At 29.0% G+C, this 22,674-nt stretch overlaps 1 protein-coding gene across 1 annotated transcript in view; it reads right to left on the reverse strand.

Annotated features, from left to right (window-relative positions):
- Positions 1 to 516: 516 nt before the first annotated feature.
- The window catches only part of LOC129969235 (leucine-rich repeats and immunoglobulin-like domains protein 3), a 94,854-nt gene continuing 72,696 nt past the window's right edge, over positions 517 to 22,674 (reverse strand). The window contains exons 3-5 of the mRNA XM_056083696.1: positions 10,740 to 11,064; positions 8,014 to 8,176; positions 517 to 3,630 (exon numbers count right to left, since the gene is read on the reverse strand). Of these exons, the coding sequence (XP_055939671.1) occupies positions 2,522 to 3,630; positions 8,014 to 8,176; positions 10,740 to 11,064 (1,597 nt within the window). The 3' untranslated portion in view covers positions 517 to 2,521. The remainder of the gene's footprint in view (positions 3,631 to 8,013; positions 8,177 to 10,739; positions 11,065 to 22,674) is intronic.

The following is a 22,674-nucleotide window of genomic DNA, read 5'->3' on the forward strand; positions in this document are numbered from 1 at the left end:
AAAGGCTGTTTATATTAAAGAAAAATTTATCTCTTTTTGCCAGATCGTTTGATCTGAAGCTACCAAAATTGGAATAAATATATTTTGGAAACTAAGAATGTGTTTTTATAGCGATTTTTTAATGATAAGCCAAAATTTTAATTAATTAAAAAAATAAGTGAGATTTGTGGCGTTTTCCAGCTATAATTATCGAACAAATTATTGCCTAAAATTGATTTTTATAATTTTAAAATATTATAAGTGAAATACATTAACTGCATATTTTTTGCACGAATTTGGAAAAGTTTTGCATCTTTGATTTTCAAATAAAGTTTATAAGTTTTTTCTATATTTAATATTTCACCATACTAACGACAACAAATTGCTGTGTTACATGAAAAAACAAATGCTCATTGTATTATAATTATTCCTGAAAAGAGGAATCAAATTTGATTTTCTCATCTTGATGTTATTTAGTTTCAGAAAATACCGATGCAGTTTTAAATTGAATATTGTACAAAAGAATCAAAACATGAATATAAATATTAATATTTTTATTAAGAGAAATACATAAAAGTAAACATACAAACATTTACCAAAACATTATAACTATTTACAAATTTTCGAAATCATGTACTGAGTCAGCCTTGAATAGCTTTACAAAGACACTGACTTAGATAGTTCTTATGAAAAAAATATGGTCTTGTGAAATGGTGTCAAAAGCGATGAAAGCTCCTCGATATTGGGTTAACTCATTTTACTTTACATGATCACTAGAGAATACAACGATTATTAAAATCCATTATCTAATATGTTATGAAACATTTTATAGAGAAAAGTTTTGCATGAATATTGCATCTTTGCATTCTGAAGAAAAGTTGGGGGGGGGGGAGGAAATTTTCTTGTAAGCTATATTTTTAAAGTATAAGAACGCTGCATTTGATATATGTTCGTTATGATAAATTCACACTTTTTATGAATGAAAATAGCTTTTTGATAGTTCTTGGATAGAAAGACTTTTTCCCTTAAATAACAATAGAATATATTCATATAGACACAGACGGAAATTTCTAATATTTCTGTCAATTATTAAGTCTTTTAGATTTTTTTGAAAATCTTGCTTTTTTTAACAAAAGAATCTGTTAACCAAAGAAAAAAAAGCAAAGAAAAAAAGCTGTCTGTTAACCAAAGAAAAAAAAGCTTATGTAAATTTACTAGATTTTTCAATGAAATCATAAAACCATAAGACAATTTTTCCAAAAAAGTAATCATTTTGTAAATTGCTTGTTTTAGTAGACGTAGAGCCAGGATATTTACTTATTTAAATCTATTTTTCGATCATCAAATGATAAAGCATTTTAAGAAATCTATTTTTGAGACGGATTTTACTAGAAATAAAACACGTTCTTTTTAAATAAATAGTATTTTTTCCCCCAATTAAATTTAAAATATAAAACACATGACATTACTTTTAATTTTTTTAGAAATAATATCATAAAAAAGCAATTGCATATAATTTTAGTTATAAAAAGCAAGACAGAACAACAGTGTACCATCTATAACATGCGAGTCATCATATATCTGTGAATAGTTGTGACATGACGGTATGACATGGCCAATATAGATTATATCCATCATACTAAAGAGTATATGAAAAACAAATAAAATTCTTCTTTCATTTAGAAAACGTAGTATAAAACGAAAGTGCATCCGCCGTCTATGAGACGTTGAGAATATCTGACGAACAAATCTAACATGATTTAAAAATTTGATAGCATTGTTCGTAAAAAAATATCTAAAAAAATAGATAAAAATTCTTTTTTTTTTCATTCCTAAAATGAGAAAAATCTAATAATATAATGAACTTGGCACTTTTTTGAGGAAAAGATGTTATACATCATTTTTATCTGGTGGAAAACATGCATAAGATTCTTAATTTCTAATGCCATATGGTTTTAAATTTTATGTTTTATCATGACGGTCTTTATTTTGATTTTGATTTCCTATGCCAATTGGTTTAAAAAAGAATATATCATAAAAAGTTGATCATTATATTCTGCGGCATGAATAAAAACAACTAAACTTGCCGAATACGATTTGGATATTTCTGATTTATGCTTCTTATACATATTGCTTAAAACACCAATCTAACGCATATTATTAATATCGCATAAATATGTTATCTATTATTTATGCTGTTAAAGCATAATCACTTTGCTACAGATGACACTGGCTTTGAATTATGATTTCACTTGAAGATAATGAAGAAATTCTTTGAATTTAGCCAAGTAACTTAGCTGCCACAAACCGAAATTTCTAAAGTCTATGATTTTTTTTCCTTAAACTGTAAGTACGAAATTCACACAGTTCGTTCAAATCGAAATCAAATGAACACAGTTCAACAATAGTTTGTAGAAAATCTGAGATCGTAGATTTTCAAGATATACTCTAGACTTAGAGTCTTCTAATTCTCTTGAGACCAAAAATGCCTCCGAGAATATGATTTCACTGATCGCCTCAAATATGTGCCTTGAAGATGTATTTAGCCAAAATTATCCTTTCCATAAGATAATCTAGAAGGAGCGTGTCTGTCTGAGTATGCATCTGTATTGTCCCAATGGTGAGATCCCCATCCGTTATGGTGGTTTTCACCGCCATATGTCCCCAGAAAAGAGTGATGGCCAGATAACTGAGACAACGCAATTTGAGAACTATGGATGTCCCGATTTCCCATCATATGACCTCCTCGATGAGCTCTGGCTGGTGGCAATGATCTAAAGGATTGGACATCATCTGGTGTTCTTGGATCGTGGAGATAGGAAGGATTTACTGACCCATGGTATGCTCTAGCTCTGGGTATACTTCTGCCACTGTAAACTGAAGCGGTTTCCCACTCGTGTTCAGACTTCATGACAGGGCGGGGCATTGTTTGCTTCTTACCGGAGCGTCTAGAGCAGCACACGAAGATGATGACGGCAATGATGATCATACCACAAACTGCTGCTGATGAACCAATGATGATTTTATTGAGCTGCGAGTCAGATACCTTTTCAGCAACTACTTCGTTGCACTGATTTCGAGGCACTGCAGTTGCTGACAGAGTGGCAGCCTGGGCAGTATCTACAACGCAGACAACAAGGGCTCTGCCTTCTGGGACTTGAAACTGGGCCCACCCGGTGTTGGGATTTGCAGTCTGCCCTAATTGAAAGTGAGGTTCTCCAAAAATTCGAAACATAGCATGGACAGGAGCTGCTGACCGAGCACGGACCAGATTGTCTTCTCTGAAACCTTCCCATTTCACAGTGAGTTCTGTACCTCTTCTGATGACCTCTGTGAGATGAAGCTGGTCGAGAGATGATGTTCTTGGAGCCCTGAGATCTCGACCACTTGCAGCAACAGTTGGTCTTTGAGGTGGGAGCTGTGTTTGGACACTTTGAGTGGATGTAGAAGCGAGGATGGCTGTACTGCTACTTAGTGCTTCGTCATCGCATTTCAACTCTGTAGGTGACATTTGTGGAAGAACTCGTCGTCGGTACTGGGTAGGTCTGCCACAAAATTGAGGGTTCCTTTCACGGCTCGTGACTTGTAAATCGTACTTCTTTACCCATTCTACGATCCAGCGGATTTTGCAATCGCACACAAGGGTGCTTCCTATTTCAAATAAAAACGACGGTTAGTAATCTTGCATGTTCATTAAGCAGAATATTACTGAAATGTGTAATTATTAGGGAGTCATAATTATAAATAGTAATCAAACTAACAAATTAAACAAAATTATTCTACACAATTATTATGAATATTTCCAAACAGAATAGATAATTTTTTTTGTCTTAATTAAGTTATACTTGTGTTAGAAGCCATAATAAAAATAATTTCTAGTAGTAAATTATTTTTTTAAACTTAACAGAATGTCAAACAAAAATACACTTTGTAAAAGATGTTTTTAAAATGAGAAATTATGTAATTATTTTAGAAATAAGGGCTGCAAATTTTTGGTTTCTCGTTTATTTCAGATTAAATATTTTTAAATAGATCAAATCATGAAAGAATTGTATATTTTTAATCACACAAATTTGATTAAATCTTATTCCTGGAACATACGATACAACTTTTTGTGATTTCTACATTTTAGGAGAAATCAGTAAAATATCATATGCGTTTTGAAAACTATGACATTTAGACGAAAATATGTATCCAAAATCATAAAAAAAATTTGCAATATTTTTTCTTTCTAATTTTATCATAATTTAGATCTTGAATTTATATATGTTAGAATAGTTGTAATATATTTGTTTAGCTGTAGTGTTAAGCAAAAATTTTCAATTTTTTTTTTTCATATACAACGTAAACTAAATATTAAGTCATGAATTGGATCAGTATAATGGTAAGTCCAAAATTTTTAATTCCGGCCTATGCCACAAACAAACTTATCTTTAAGTACAGAATTATGTTGGTTAAAATATTCCACAAGAAAACTGTATTCATAAAAAGTTGGAAGAATTTAATGTATACTTTTGCAAAGTGATATTCTTACTTAAATTCAGGAATGATAGAATTTAAATTTTTGGACATAGCACAGTTGTTTCGATTCAAACCAATGATATGACAATATACTATTAGATATATTATATTTAATTTACTTCTCACAGTAAGGAATTAAGCATGCATCATAGTCTATAGTTAATCAAATTTTCCTAAAGCAGAGGGAGAATTAATAAACATTTAATTATTACGAACTATGAATAAAACAAATAGGCTGCATGCTACTATTCATACTTTCATAGTTGCTGTCTCACAGCACAACAAAATAATATGCTATGCTTCGTGTTAAAAAAATTAGATGGGCCATTGTTTTTGCTGCGCTCATCGCAAAATTTCTAATTCTGGCAAATTTTTATGTTCTTTTAAGTACCGAATAAAACCGCATTCCTCAAATTACCGTAATAATGCACGAAATACTCATAACTTAATAATTCGTGATAAATACTTCAACATAATATTGCTGGAACTCTTAAATCCCTAAACATTTGTGTCGCAATAATCCAAAACCGAGCGAAACATCGAATCGCATAACAGAAGTCTACTAGATAAAATTTGCAGCTGCTGCCATCTAACTCTCTACGACCACCTGTTCGCATGCGAAAACTTGTCGTCTGCGGGGATTTATTCCTCCACGCTGCAGAGATTACAAGGCAATAAAGCAGGATTCTTGCTCATGGAGAAGCTTTATTTCTTTAGTGCATAACTTATTTTTTAAGGTTAAGCGTCCCTCACAGACTGAAGGTTAGGATTTAGATGTATACAATCAACAACATAACAAACAGTCTCTCAACATAAATGTGAACGTCAAGAAAGTGTCGTTAGCTATCATAAATATTTCCTTCAGATGCTAAATGTATGCATCTACAGGTATCTTTTCACAGATTACATAGTGAAATTTCGCTTTCTATGTGTCTCCATGCAAATATAGTAACTTTACGAGGCGATTTTGATTCGTGAGTGTATGATATTGTACTGCCATAATTCTTATAAATGGCGGTTTGTTGAAGCAAGAACTTTGCAGAGTAAAAATAGAAATTGCTCTATAACATATTGCTTTCCTTTATAATGAGAATAGAAAGCAGATTGGTTCTTCGCCGCTTGTTCGAACAATTCTTCATTTCATGATCAATTAATTTTTATGTTTTTATTGGTAAATTTGTTATTAATGTATTTTGTTTTTAAAAGAAGAATTTAAAAATATTCCAATTGTAAGAATATTTTATTTTTAAGTAACGAAGTAATTCAAATTTGATGGAAAAGTCTGCATAAAGTATTATGAATTAATTAAAATTATTCCATTAATCTCTGACAATTTTTTTTTAAGATGCGCTAATTATTTCCAAATGAAAAAAAGAATTGTTATTTAAATTTGCTGAAAATATCTAACATTAATAAACAATATAATAATTTAGACTTAATATAATAATTACACTTAGACACTTAATACATTTACACTTATTACTTATTACATTTAGACACTTAATACATTTACACTTATTACTTATCACATTTAGACACTTACTTAATATAATAATTTAGACACTAGAACATAATTTTTATGAAAATTTTTATCAATTAGATTTTTACAGAAATTTATAATGAAACGGAAAGAAGTTTAGAAGTGAGCAAGCCAACGAGAAAAACATATGAAGTAATTAAAAAATTAAAAAACCTTAAAGTATGGCAACCAAAATTTAGCAATACTTCAGCTAACAATAGATGTGCATAATTTATTAAAATTTTTAATCATTTATTTATTTTCCAAACTGATATACTTGAATAAATAAAATTCTTTAGCGTCATAAGGTTATAGTTTTATATGGCCACATGTTTGAGTACATCCATTTTTGAACAATTGTTTCCTTTCTTTAAACGCAAAGTTTAAAAGTCAGCTTAAATGCTTAAAATTTGCTAAAAATAAGATGATAACAGTAAGATTTTTTCTTAAACAAGATTGATAATTTTCTTTGGCAGCGACAAGAAAATATTAAAGGATTTGACAAAAAAAATGTGAATAACATAAACGTCTTAAGAAATTATTATTCTGACAATAGTTCTTATTTAAAATTAAAATCCGAAGTTAAACGGTACATTCCAAAACGGAATGTAACTTATTCTTTTAAGTAGATGAAGTTTCGAAATGGAAAGGAACTCCTCTTTTATGGAAATAATTGAGGATACTTAAATGCAAACTACTGCTCCGAGACTAATCTGATTTTTAACGTTTCTGGGTGGCATGTTTGATTTACTGCTCAATAAAATCGCACTAGTAAAAGACCCGGAAACAATCTGCGAAGACTCTTAACACACGTTTACGGGGGGAAGTGGGAGTGTCCGATTTGTCGTGCAATCACCCACCGGAACAAACGAGTAAAGGGTGACGAATTCGGAAATGGACTATGACAGAAAAGACCATCAACAATCTTCCGATAAATGCATCCAGTTCCGAATCAACGCAAAATGCAATAAATTTCCCAAAAAACGAGAGTCTTCGAGCAACTCTTCCATGTATGATGTTAATCTGGCATGTTGTTTTGCTCATCAATACTTTCTTTGTTTTGGAAAAGAGAGGGAAAAAAAAGAAAAACCAGGAAGATGACATCGCTAATTTTGCGTTCATTTATTTCTTTTCTTTTCTTTTGGTGGAGTGGTTTTGAGATTAACAAACACAGTGATTTGTTTTTATATCCAAGTGCTTTTATTTTCTTTTGTGAGATCTTCTGTCAAAGACAAAAATTCTTTGATTAAATGCATTAATAATTCTTGAATTATTTTGCAAAAAGAGAATAAATTGCTGTTTAAACATTTTTTTTAGTATTATTTAGAGAACTGTAAAAACAAAAAAGATCAGAATCTTGAAATGCATTTATTTTACATATTGTTCCTTTCATAAAAACTGAACCATATTTTTCTCTAGTACCAATTTTAAGCACTTTTGTTTTGTATTTCCCCACATTCTTACAGACTAAGCTTTCTTTTCTTTAAGAATATTTTTTTTCACAATTTCAGTTCTTATACAATCATTAAAACAATGAATTTATTAATATATTTACGAATATAGAATACATCAGATAAGAAGCAAAACTGAAAAGAATTGAAGTAAAATTGGAAGAACGTTTTCAAAATTATGGCAAAGAACAGATAAAAAAATTATTTTCACTATAAATGTTTTCTTCCAAAAAACATTGTAATTTAGAATGAACAATAATTGTTGAATTACATTAAGATTATTTATTTTATAGAAAATGTTGTACTTTTAAGGGGGAAAGTGGGAAAAGGGCGAATTTTCAGTTTCAGAGCAAGCTGAAAATTCTAAATCCGATTATAGTGTTTTTTTCTCTATTTTTCATAATTTATTCTAAATGCATAAAAATGCCTGTATAAAGGAAATTGTAAGTTAATAAGATCTATATTTTTTGACATTACAAATAAAAAAAATTTCTTATTTCGTATTATGGCCTACATCATAAATAATTCTCATTGGAATCATACCTCCAACGCTAAGACCTCGAAGAGTTGAGTTGAGATGAGAGAAGGCCACTTCTGACAGTGTACTTAATGGATTACCATCTAAAGCGAGTAACGTCAAGAGCGGATTTCCAAGGAAAGCATCATCTGGAACAGACTTCATTCGATTGAAACCCATATCCAAAACCTGCAAGAATATGCCGTTTATAAATTGATCAAGATAATTTTTAAAATTGTAGTAAAAAAATTTAGATTTTTAAAATTGCATTATACATTCAAATATTATAATATTATTATAAAACATGCTGTATTCAAGAAAAACGTAGCCTTTTCTACCAGATGTATTTTGAAAGTAATAATCATTAATTGTGGAACTGAAATGGAGCTTCTGGACGGAGAAACACCAATCTTTCTTACCTCATCCCCATGAATGTCGTTGATTATATTCTTCTGTTTGGCGAATAGTGAATAAAAGAAGAGAAATAAGAATGTATCAACCCTCTAATAACATTCTTAATTATCTTAGCGTCTTCCCCATGATCTGGGTGTCCCGGGTTCTGGTTCGTGCATGGTTGTTCTTTCCCTGTGTTCTATCTGTGAGGTGTGTGAAAGAGCACCTGCCGTTTGTAAAAAAGGGTTGTGCAAGCGATTGTCATCTTTATATGAGCTTGAAGTCAGACTTCTGCCCTCGGGAATACAGGGGTCTTTACCCTCAGAAGCTACTGCACCCCCTGTTCGAGGTAACGTGGACACAACATCATTTCTTAGTTTATCTACATCTACACGTAGGAGCCTCTATGTCTTTATTAAATTAAACTACTTAAGTAATACGAAATCTTTTTATTTCTTTATAGAAATCTTTTCCTCTATCAATCTATTCTCCCTTTAGAAATCTCTCTCCTTTATAATTGCGCTTTTCCCACATCAAATTAAAATAATTAATTAAATAAAATAAAAATTAAAATAATTATGAAATGTTGGTAAAAAAGTTTACCAATATTTCAAAATAAATAATTATGAAAGTTAAATTAAAATAATTATGAAATATTGGTACATACGGCGATAATAAAATGACGTATAATACGTTTCAATATTTTTTGTATAAAAAAACAGACAACATTTTTTAAAACAATGGTGGAATTTCCCTGTAATTTATTCAGCAACCAATATGCAGTAGAAGCATGCCTGGTACCCGTAACGAGAAATCTAAGAAATTGAATTTCTTATGAGCAAATAATAAACTGGCGAAAAAGAAGGTTATTCAATGCCTTTGCCATTAGGATCCACATGGTAAATTGTAAGAGGCTTTTGAATAAAGTCTGAAGATTAATATTTATCAATTTAAGCTAAATTATTTTTCAATTTTATAACACTTTTTTTATTGGCAATTTACTATAAAATTGTGTAAGTTATACAAATCTGATTTCGTATTGGCTGCAACGATTAAACGTAATAGACGATTTCAAAACGTAAATAATAATAATTGTGTGGTATTTATGCCTAAGATAAGTATTAAGATGAAGATATTGTCACAGTTATAACATAATGTCATTTGTTAAATTATTATCGAGGTAAAATGTATATGTTAGCTACATCTGCTTTAAATGTTGCCATGTTATTATTTATTTTTCACGAATGTTAAATGCTTCCAGTAATGTTTTGTCAACTATCGTATCAATAAGGTTTGTTAGTAATATTTAAACAAAATTTAATATTTTCTGCTGCATATGGATTCTAATATATGACACTTTAAAATAATAAAGACAATTTGTGTATACATTCATTTTACTTACAGTTTGCAAAAGATATTAAGGCGTCTCATAAGTTTCTTTCCTATTTCTAATATGAAATTAATACACAATATTTACTGTTTAAGATATTATTTATTTCATTATATAAGAACCCTCTTGCTGTATTACCTTCTTCCATCTCTGAGGAAGCCTCATTATACCTTCTTTCCGAAATTGTTATGCTTTGGAGAAGAAATAATCCTCGAGGTGCGCTTTTATTTCGCTGATGGATTTAAAGCGCTTATCGCGAAGAGAATTTTTTAAGGACAGAAAGAAGTCATAATCAAATGGAACGAGATCTGGAGAGTATGCAGGATGCGGTAAAACATCCCAATCAAATTGTAATAGCTTCTCTCTTACGACTAATGCAATATGTGGTCTCGCGTTGTCATGATGAAAAACCACGCCTCGTTGGTTCATTAATTCTGTCCGTTATTTTTGCTATGGTAGCTTTCATTTGATTCAGTTGATGACAGTATTTCGCAGAATTTATTGCTTCAGCTTGAGGAAGGAGCTCGTAGAAAATTACGCCTTTCCAATTCCACTGAATGGACAAAAGAACTTTTTTCGGGTGTAGTAGAGCTCTGGTACGACTGAAATCGTACCAGAGCTAATTTATCCATTAGCCATAGACGGCTAATAGATAAACCTGGAAATTTGCACAAGCAGAACCAGATAAGGCCATCCATAGCTCGATAAAAAAGAAATTTTTGGGACACCCTAATATAAGATGAAAATGAAAGTAACAAATTAGTTTTAAAATCTATAAATTAAATTATATTTTAATTCAATATAAAATGTTTAATAAATTCAATATAACAAACTACATGATACCAAAGCAATCTGGTATAGTCGCAGAATATTGTTCTTGCTTGACCTGATCCTGCAACTATATGCAATCTTGTTAAAATGATCAATAATACATTTCTTTCTAAGTTTAGAACGAAAAGTCCCACCTACCCTCAGTTGCGTGAGGGCCTTAATGGCCTGCGTGGGGAACTCTTCGATCTTGTTATTGAGCAGTGAGAGAGAACTAAGAGTTCCGTTGAGACCACTGAAAGCCTTCGGATCGACGGAACTGACCATGTTCCTCTCCAGGGTCAAGGCCGTCAGCTGCCGAAGGTTTCCGAAGTCATCCGGAAGCAGTTCGGAGAACTTGTTCTGGGACAGGTCCAAAAAGGAGAGTTCGTGGAGTGGCTTGACGGCGGTGGGCAGTTGCGTCTGACCCGTGCTCTTCAGGTTCAGGTTGTGAAGGGTCGTCTCCAAGCCTTTAAAGGCGGCATCGCTGCAAAAAAAAGAAAATGTGATCAACAAAGAGGCCTTGGTAACTGGAGAAGATTTAGAAAGGAACAGGAATTCGAACAAATCGGTGGTTATTCGGTATTTTCCAGTTCAGTCATCGGAAACCAGTATTTTACCACCTTTTCAACTGGTTTTGATTTTAATCTTGAACCCATATAACCTTTCACGCAATATCGGATTTCGATATTTATATTTCGGATCATTTTTTGGATTGGTATATTCTTTCCAAGGTTTCAGTTCTAGAGTCCTTGTAACATTTAGAAATGCCGGTTTGAAGTTTATGAAATGAAGATTTTATATGTCCCTCCCCTTCCATTTGTCCTTACCTTGAACATCCCTGCCATCGGAACCATTTGGTTAAAAGAAAAAGAATAAGCACAGTTCTTAACAAGTCAAGCGAAAATTTGTAAAGCACAATGTAATAAATGTTTTAAATTTGCTTGTGGAGGGTCAACTCCAAGCCCTTAAAGGCAGCATCGTTACAAAGAAAGAAAATGTGATCAACAAAGAGACCTACGCCAGGCACTCCACGCCTAGTTCTTAAATAAATAAAAAAAAAAAAAATGTGAATTTTTGGGCTTACTTTATATACTTTTTCTTTTTGTGGCTATATATTTAGGTTACCAAGTAAGCATATATTTAAATTTTCGAAGTGTCCACATTTTTTAAGACCTGTTTATAATGATATTCTTACATTTTAAGGACGAATTGTTTTTTTATATATATAAAAAACGATATATGCCTAGATCCTGTTTGTAATATCTAATGATGAATTAAAGTTTGCCCTTTATAATTAATACTATTGGTTTTATCGAAAATTGCGACGTTTATATGCGGTATAATGTAATAAAAAGACGTGGTGGAAGAGTTTAATAAATTTATGTTTGATTTAGCTTTTAAAGTATGATATGAACTTTTTATTTTTACTTTACGTAAGAAGATACTGTTTAATTTAATTCCAATTAATGGGGAATCACTAATTTTTTCCCTGGAAGGTAGATGTTTTATAAATTTATCGAATAACATAGTGGAAATAAGTCTGATCAATTGATCTAAGGAAGAAAGGAAAACAAAAAGATGGGATAATTTGTACACCATAGAAGCAAAAAAAATTATTTATAAGAATTCATTGAAATTAAATGTCTAAAGTAGAATTAAAAACCAACATTATTTATTATCTTCTTGATTAAAACGACCTCTTCCTGGGATATCGAAAAAAAATAGTTTAATTAATAAAAGTTAAAAATGAATACAATTATTCCTAAGGTGAAAATTCTAAAGTGAACTCGTTTTATTAAAAATTATTAGCAGCGTACATAATAAATGAAATGATGTTATTACAATATAAATTTCTGTTAATCAGAATGTTCAGATTTATTTTGCCGTTCTGATTATTCTTAAATAACCTTGGTATTTAAGAATAGATTCTTATTTATTTTAGAACAGACGTGTAAAAATTTTGATTTCTGAAGAAAAATTTCCCATATTTTATCAGTAGAAAATGACAGTTCCTTTAATAAAATGCAAATCTTTGAATATTTATCGTCTGAATACAACTAAAAAAGATAAGGCAAACTTAGAAGCAAAATTCTCTTCTTCGTTTGCCTTATCTTTATAGGAAAAATCAAGCAATACAGTACCGTTTATATAATATATGCTACACATATATTGGCATACACAGTTTTTTTCTGTTACAGAGATAACATTTTAAAACAAGAACACAAAACACTTCCCCGACTTTTTTTTTAGCCTTTTTTAGCTGCATATCGAAGCTATGGCTTAGATTACCGAAAATCTTGTTGAAATTTAAATCAATATTTACTTTCAGTATTCGCTTAAAATTCTTTAAAAATATAGAAATGTCATTTTTTTAGTTATTGAAAAAATATAATATATTTTAATTTATTAAATAATTCATGGGCGAATTTAAAAAAAAAAACTGAAAACTATTAAAGATTTTATAAAATTTCATATAGGCTTAAAAACGTTGGTTGTAATATATTCTTTTGTGCTGGATGAATTATTCAAAGCTATGCAAATGCATGCCTCACGAAGTGTCAAGATATTAAAACGTGATTCCATCGCGCAATCACGTTTTGATAAACACAGAATATCAGTGGACAATAGACATTTCATCATTTGCATAAAATTCTTCGAAAAGGGACTTTGCAGTGAAATATGGTAAAAAACAGAATAAAAACAAAATTTCAAAGAAAAGCCGATTGCGCTTTATGAGACTGAGTTGCATAAAAATCAAATTTTCTTTGTAAGCATCAATAAAACGTCTTTTATTCACCGTTTTTCAGGATAAATGGTTCCATGGCCTTCTACTACGTCTACGTCTCCATATTTGCTGGACATTTGGCATTGTTACAATTGTGCAACAATGCAGTGCGTACACAATGACATTTTTAAAAGCTTCAGAATTCATTTTCCAAGTTTCTCATAGACAAAGTTTATTAAACATTGTTATTCTGATAATAACTTGTTAAGCATTTAAAAATACAAAATCACGACGAAGAGTTTTAACAATTAAAATAATAAAAAAGTATTTTTTAGACAATAGTAGAATATTCTTGTTTCGAAGATAATGATTTTTTATTTCTATTATCCCAAAAGTTACTCATACTTCTTATGCCCAAAAGTTACTCATGTGTAAAACTCTTATTTAAATTTTTTAAAAATCGCCTTGTTTGTAATTAAAACAAAATTTTTATTTGAAATCTGTTATAAACCAGTTTAGAAGGGAATAAGAAAGCAGATAATAAAAATACTTCTTATTAAATTAATTTTATTGAAACAAGAATTATTTTCAAGTAGCTTCCATTTAAACATAATTAAACTAATACAATTTCACAAGCGAAAATAATTTTTGACTCCTAATGTTTATTGATTGTTGAACAAGAAGTAGTTGGAAGACTTACATGCAAGTAAGAAAGCATTTTTAAATGCTTACATACAAGTAAGAAAGTTGAAAAAAACTGCAAACTAAAAGTTTCTATTATATTGTGAAGAAATATATTTTAAAACAGAGTAGAAACTTCAAAAATAACTAATATAGATAATAGTTACATAGCAATTAATAATGCATTATCAATACAGAAAGATATCTGTTTGAAATCTTATGTATTTCATCTATACGAAATCAATATTATAAATATTTTAAACTTTGATAAAAAAAAACTTAATTTAGATATAAACAATTTTAGATTACACTTATAATCAAAACATTTCGGAATCGAATACATTCGAATAAATTGCACTGAAAAAATACAATAAAATTTTCAATTAGCAGAAACATATATCATTTTGCAGTTATTTACAAAAACACACTGTTTTCCATACTACTGAAAATGCTTCTAAAGCAATATGTATTTTACGATTATTTTATTCCATCGTTGGTAAAACAAATCCTTTTTCCGGAAACATAAAACACTAAGCAGTATCTTCTGTTACATAAATACTAACAGTATATTCAATCTATACAAAATCAGTATTAGACTGAATATAAATGCCTACATATTATATTTATAAACAAAAATTTCTGAAAGCAAATATATTCGAACGGACAATGATACAATAACATTTTCAACTGCCAGAAATATACATCAAAATAGCGAATTTTCTACATTTATTTATAAAAAGACCCTGTTTTTCATTCTACTGCAAATATTGCTAAATTTATTTGTATTTTACTATTACTTTATCCGATAGTTTGTAAAACCAAACTTTTTTCTGAAAATAGACAATACGAAATAGAATCGTCTGCAATAAAAAACAAAATGCTCTAAATTTCAACTAGAGAAGAAAGACTGTAAAAGGGTTTTTATTGTTTACTACCTCTATTTTTAAACTGTTTTTGTTACACAGCTTTAACTTCTTTTTAATAGTCAAATTCCATCACAAAACCTAGATAACTATTTAGAATAGAAGAGTAGGGAAAAAAGAACAAGAACTAGTATATTTTAAGAAAAGAGGACGCGAAAAAGAAACTAAAGCATTTTATGAGCAACAAGGTTCTCAAACGTATTTCAAATGAAATATTTTACAGAAGAAAGTTTCAACCGAGTAAAAATTGCAAGATTTCGAAATGATATTTCAAAAAGAAACTGCTAGTTTAAAGATGAAATGAAGTACCTGCGATCGCTGCTTCTTTTGCTTTATTTTAGTTCATGCATGAATTCATAAGAAATGTCCAAACCCTATTTCGAGGCATTGTACATTATAAGCAACAGATGATATTTCCAAGAAAAGTAATCAGAACATTTTATCTGAGAGTAATGCTTACATATATTCAGTCGAGTTCCCCTCAGAGAAAATGGCTATATATTCAACGAGTTTGTTTAAAATGACACCGCACCTAGGTTCGTCTACCTTTGAAGGCCTCTTTCAAAAGAAGCCCCACAAAGCTGAATTCTACAAAATAGTTATTTAGAATTTTGCAAATAATTTATAGTACTCCATAGGTTTATTGGCATGACATTTCTATGTAGATTAAACCAGTTCTAGCAAAAGTATGGACTTGACTTATGCAACAGGTTTCAGATAAAATTGACTTTTGAAGAGTACCGGTCAGTGAATTTTTAATGTACTCTCTCCAATGAAATTTTAAAAGCTAACATTTGATGTCTGTAAAAATGTAATTAAAAATGAATGATAATGATTTGCATTTCTATTTGCACTATGTTCACTTTTATAAAAAATGTTTTACACTCATAACACGAAAAAGAAATTATATAATTGAATTTATTCAATACCGCTGATATGCTCATTGTTGATAGGGAATAAAGGTTTAACATTTGTGTTAAAATTAATGCAAAATTAAACTATTATAATATTCAAGTTCCTTTTATCGTTTGAAACTTTTTTATTATTAAAATGAGAGTATCAATGTCAGACGATTTTTAAAAGTATTCGACAGCTAATTTCTTAATATAACATATTTATATTTGTTATATAATCAGTTCAGGTTTTGTTAACAGATTCTGAATGAGAGTTTTAAAATGAGCATTTAAGTAAATAGATAATTTTTTATTAATAAAAAAAACATGCAAATAATCCTGATATAAATTGTTAATGATTTGTTTCCAAAATTTTCTTTTAGTATTCTTCTAAAATTTTGCTAACGTATTCTAGCAATAGTTTTCCGTATGCATTCTTGTTCTTCAATAATAAAAAGATATTTCATTTACTCACAATAGCTTTACTTTACTTTCCTTGCCTTTGTTTGAATTTAAGAGATGGTATATGTTTTGTTTTAGAAGTCGTTGAATCGGTATTCCAAATAATAACAGGGAATTTTAACAGCAGTATTTTTTAAGTTTAAAATAAGTTTTATAATTTTATTAAAACCGAGTAAAAAATGTTTCAAAAATATTTAAAAATTAAATAGAAACATTGAAAAGTAAAGGTTGAGTAGTTCAAATCCTGTTGTTTTCGATTCTGAAAAAATTAAAAGAAATTCGAAGAAAAAATTGAAAGGAAATGAAATTCTTATCAATAAAAAGATAAAATTTTGATTTTTCAGGTAATATAAAAATATTTCTGGTGCAATAATTTGCTGCAAAATACAGCGGCAATATTTCGGTTAATTTCCAGGCAATTGAATGTGTAATTAACTTTAAAAGTAATAATTTTTATCTTAAATTATTAGTGAACAAAATTTGCTTGAAATCTACTCTATTGTTTAAGAGAAGATGAGGAGCATGCATTTCCACAATTACTTACATTTACATTTTAGATGAAAAAACATTCCCACTATAAAGCTGATACTTTACATTTTGAGAGCATCATTGCTTCTATGGCCTCTTTTTTGCCTCTTCTAATCTAAGCGTTTTTATTTTTGAATTAATTGCGTGCTTGCCTGACTGAGCATTCAACTTAAAGCGGAAATTCATTCAAGACATTAAAAAATGTTTAAGTCATAAACGAAAGAGCTTCAGCTAATTTGTCTTAGAAATCAAGTAGTTATTTTCGAATTATAATTCTATATACCAAGCATGCAATGCAATTATGCACTATACATTATATATATATTATTATATCGAAGAGAAAATGCTTAAATACAAAGGTGCTTGTCTTTTTACAATTTATTTTATTTATAGCATTTTCACGAGGCTGGAAAATATAAATTTTGATAACTCTTGCATCGAATTCTCAGAAGAAGCATTTTCATAATTTAGATATGGAACGTTTTAAATATTAAAGCCAGTTAAAACTCGTAACTGGTATCAGTTAGTTGTTCCTCTGAACACTAAGTAAAATATAAAAAGATAATGACAATTGTAGTTAAACAATTTTACCTTGCATTGAATAATAGATCATAAGCTGATGTATGTACTATGCCTTCCATAAGTATTATAAGCTTCAATTCTTTAAATAATAAGCGCGCTTCAAATTATTAAGCTAACACTTTGCATAAAGGAAATATGATTGATTGAACAAGAACTACTTTTCCGATTAGAAAGTATTTTTAGTATATATTCACAATGTATCTGTAGAAGTTTAGCCCTGCAGATGAAATTTTAATTTCATAAAATGCTTCTGAATAATAGAAATCTGTTCAAATGAGTAATTTTTCTTTTCAGTTATTGACATTGTTTAGTTGGAAAATTAATATGGATTATAACAACCTTTGGCAATTCTTATTCAATACTTTTTTTATCTCTTTGTCTGATGTGTATTGACATTCTAAATAGATAAGAAGATTCTTTTTAGTCAGATGTCTTGAAACATTCAGTGACTAAAAGATAATTATGATTCATTTTACATGCATGGAAAAGATTTACAAAAAATGTTAGCAAACTTCTCTGTAAAACTGAAATTTTCCCATAACATTGATAACATTGCTCATCGGAACAAGTATAAATAATTCATTTCAAAAAAACAAAAACAGTACCAGTATTAAAAATTCACTAAAAGTAATGGCGAATAATCGTACGAATTATTTTCTAGAAATGAAAAAACGAAAAAGAAAAAAGATTAGAATGAGAATAGCAATACTTTACACAGGGAATTTTAATACTGTTTTTTTCTTTTCTTTTTTTTTTCATGACTGTTTTCTCTGGTATTATATTTTTAAAAGGTTTTTTTTTTTTTTTTTTTTTTTGTGACAGATAAAATAATATGTAACAGAAAATATTATTTAACCATGACTTTTTTCATTTATAAAAAAAGTATTTATTATGTTGTAAACCATATATTTAACTGGAAGTGTTAAAAGAGACTGAGACTAAGAAAAGTAAATGATGCGTATAATCTACAAAAATCAAGTTATTCCCATTTTCTTTCATACAAGGGGCCGCCACGAGTACATGAAGCTGCGGAATAAGTAAACATTCATTTCTCTGGTGGTAAAGTAATTTTGTGGGGTCGAGTTTCCTCGACTTCATTCAAGGGATTACCTCCTTCTTGAGAAATTGAGCTGTGGTGATAAATACCGTTCAGTCGTGCCCTTTGGACCACTCTAGATGATTAGGCGGTTGTGATTAATCCATGTGTTACATATTTTCTTTTGTGTTTTTTTATTTTTCATTAGAAATAAAAACTGTTCAAATATGAAATGAAATACACCGAGGATGATACCAATGGCTAATTCAGCAGCTTTAAAATACATGATTTTTTTTTTTTAAAAAAACTTGTATATTTTCTAACAGCGAAGAAAGAAACATTTTAATAATATTATTATTATTATTTAAAAAATATATATTTGAAAAGGAAATGTTTTACAGTTTTTTTTTTCTTTTGAATAAAAAATTTCACTTTTACTGCTATGATTTTTTTACTCCAGAAAAAGGCCAAATAATAAATATATCATAAAAGCTCGTATTTGTGACTCGAAATATGAATTGTCTTTCATTTCACCATAGTGCAAATATCTATAAGTTAGATCCCAAATGTGCAATCTACACTATGATAGCCCAAGCAACAAAAAAAAAAAAAAAAAAAAAAAAAAAACCCTGTTAATAAAAGAAAGAAGAAAACTTCTCTGTAAAGTGCACAGCTAGTGAAGACACTAAGTTCTGTAACTTCATGCAAGCCAATAAATGTCACTGTAACAGAAAATTATTAAGGAGACCCAAGTACAACTGATACTGAAAAATGCAATCTAAAACCGTACAAAATTTCCCAGGAAGCAAGTTCATCAGCAGCTGAAAAAAGTTTTAATGAAATAAAATAAGTAATTATTTAAAATTAAGTAATATTACATAAAAGGACAAAAATTCAGAAAATTATAGACAGCAAATAAATGTGACGAATTAATCAAAACCACGTAATTTTCCATATATATGTGATGAATTAGTTTGACCATCAGAAAAAAAGATAAATATCTCGAACTAATATCTGCACTGCTCAGAATAATGAAATTAATTTAATTGCGAAATTTCACTTAATAAATTTTTAGAGAGATTTTATTAAGTTGTAGATTTTATTCTATAAGTATTTGCTTCCATTTTAAGCATATCCAAAAGTTCTTTGAAATATGACTTCCGGTTGCAGTTTATCTCGTTTTTAATAAAGCTGCATCTATACTAAGGATTGAAAATTACAGCTTAACGTGCCTTATTAAATTTCTAAAATTAGATTTTGAGGCATCAATAAATGCTATAAGGATACTAGATCAAAATTGAAATAGGCTCAACCATTTTATTTCTACCAATAGATTAAGAAACAGGATGTCTACGAAAATAAATCACAAAAGTAATACGGAAGTCTGACATTTCTAGCGCCATTCAGAAAACTCATGATCAAATATGATAGAAAATTAAGCAGCAGAAGCATATCCTTTTGGGGTTGGGTAGTAGTAGCTGGAAATTAAATACCCCCTTTTAAAGCAAATGATCTTCAATGATATCCGGTTTAACATTCATTCACTTTTTTTTTTCTTTTTCTTTATTCAGAACGAGAATTTCTCTGACCGAGTTTTGTAATAAGCGAAGTGGCAACACAGGGAAAGCAGACGATAAAAAATATGAATTCCTTTCACTGACAACAATCAACGGAGAGTTTTAGGTGTGAAATGAAAAGGTGTTATTATGCGAGATATGATCATATGCCGTCATTTTGGAGGCAGATAATTTTGGAATTACCCTCCATGAATCAGAAATGAATTGTTCGGATGACAGCTGTAAAAACACGGCAAAACGTTTACGGATGTGTTTTGGTCGATAATTAACAAGGTTTGTGTATGGTACGATTTCGAATAAGTGATAGGGGCAACAGGATTTGAAGAAGTATTTAATAGTGCATAGTTAAGTGCAGGAAACGGATATAAATTCTTGAAATAATATGCGATAAGCAAAATCATAACCAGAGGAGATATATTTTAAAGAATTCCGTGACTTGCATCATAATTTTTGAATTCGAGCAATTAAACGTTAAATGGAAGTTTGCATATTTTTTTATTGATCCTTTTAATCACATAAGTTATGTCCAAATAAATTATGTATGACCAAGAAGCTGAATTTTTAATCTAAATCTTTATAAACCATGAAATTTTATATTTCTTATCAGCCTGCTTTATTGAAATTAAATTTTTTAGTTATTAAAATTTAGAATTCAGAATACTTTCTTTTAAAATAAAGAACTGTTTAGATATAACCATCATTATTTTAAGCTATTTTATTTATAGGTATAATGCCAATGTTTGTCATATAATACATCATATGACAAACATTTATGTAGTTTTTATATTTTATGAATTTTTTAAACTTAATCTTAAATCTTTTGAATGAATAAAAACGAGCACACATTAATTTATATTCATTTTGTCCTACAAAGCAATTTTTTTTAAATATTAGTTATAATATAATTTTTTAAAAGGGATATTTTATATTTGTCTGTCGCAGGGTTTATATAAATTTTTCCTCACACGTGTCCTTATTTGTTTAGAATTTTTTTTTTTTTACCTTTTCGTTTGAAAAACTCGTTATCTTTATAGTATTTGAAAATATAAAAGCAAATAAAGCACAATTTGATTATAAAATAAAAGAAGAATTCGAAATAGTTATTCAGCAACTAACGGAATTTTTCAAATCCAATTTTTTGGGTTTTTTTTTTTCAACATTTTTACTCGCAAATATTAAAGAACCTGAAACTATTGATTGACATTTACTCGATTATATTAATGTTCTACGCGATTCCAAATCATGATCGCGATCAGTAGTTTAAAAAGCCCAATGTTTATCCCTCTAACAAACTTTTGTTTTTGAAGACACAAAAGGTGTCTAAAAAAATCGCACACATATCGAATATCAATTAGTTGTAGAAAGAATATCATTTATCTAGTGAAATATTATGACCTCAAATTTTAAATATAGTATATTTTTTCAAATATATGAAATTTGAAAATTTTCAATTACAAATTTATTTCTAAGATAGATTTTGAAATATTCCTAAGTCTAACCATCTTACCTCCATTATTTTTTTAGTTTTAAAACGAAATTTTAAAAGAACTTTAGTTTTGCTTTAATTCAAGATATTATTATTAATTTTTCATCATTTATTTGCATTTGTTTCATGATTAAATGCATAGTTTATAAAGCTGAAGACGAATTCAGCCAAGCACAAAACTTCAAAATTCAAGGAATATTTAAAATAATATCAATTATAAAAGTATATATCAATAACTCTTTAAATGTAAAAGGTATACAGAATTTATACCGATATATTTAAGTATATAGCTTTTATTAAATTATATAAAGCAAGATTTTGAAATTATATTAAATATATTTTAACTTTAAATATCGAAAAAGAACAAGAAAATGAAATTAAAATCAGTTGAAATTCATATTTTCTTGCATGTTTACCAAGACGTGAAATACTTAAACAAATTAATTGTATAATTTAAAGATATTAAATAATTATATTGGGCATGATATCATCATCTGATTTTACGTGGCAATATCAACTTGTGAATTAATAAATCTTAAAATAATTTAAATTAATTAAATATACGGAGAATAATTTATGTTTCTCCTATGTATAGGTAGCAGAATACTTTAAAATAAAAATAGAAAACCAAATATGCAAACGAATTAGAATTATTCTGTTTGGAATTCGTTCTTTTTCTCAGATTTTAGGTTTGAAAAGCTGCACAAAAAGCACAGAAATAGTTATTCTCCCATGACAAGGATTCTGATTATTTTGCGCAAAATAGCTAAATAATGGGGTGAAGACAATAATTTTCTAAAGAATTACTACAAAAAGAAAATTTATGAGGAGTGAAATTTTCCAGAAGATAAAGAAAAAAATGGCATTATGTTTTAGGTGGGAAAAGGAGGAATATTTCAAAAAAATAATTGATAAAACCTGCCTTAAAATTCTCACGTCCGATTAAAGACAAAAGAGAGAGAAAGAGAGTAACCGATAGCACGTTCTAGCTGTCGTAACGTGAAACTGAATGGTCCTCATAAAAGGCATTAATCTATATTTGTGAAAAGTAGAATTAACTAGTAGTAGAACATCTAATTTCAAACAGCAAGAAGTCTTAAAAGCAGAGGGAGGCATCTCTCCAAAACTTTATCTCAAATTCTTTAATAAAAGTGTTATCTTCCCACATAACTTGTGAATTTGGAAAAGACAGTGAAGGTTA

This window comes from Argiope bruennichi, chromosome 5, assembly GCF_947563725.1.
Source record: "Argiope bruennichi chromosome 5, qqArgBrue1.1, whole genome shotgun sequence".
Lineage (NCBI taxonomy): Eukaryota > Metazoa > Arthropoda > Arachnida > Araneae > Araneidae > Argiope > Argiope bruennichi.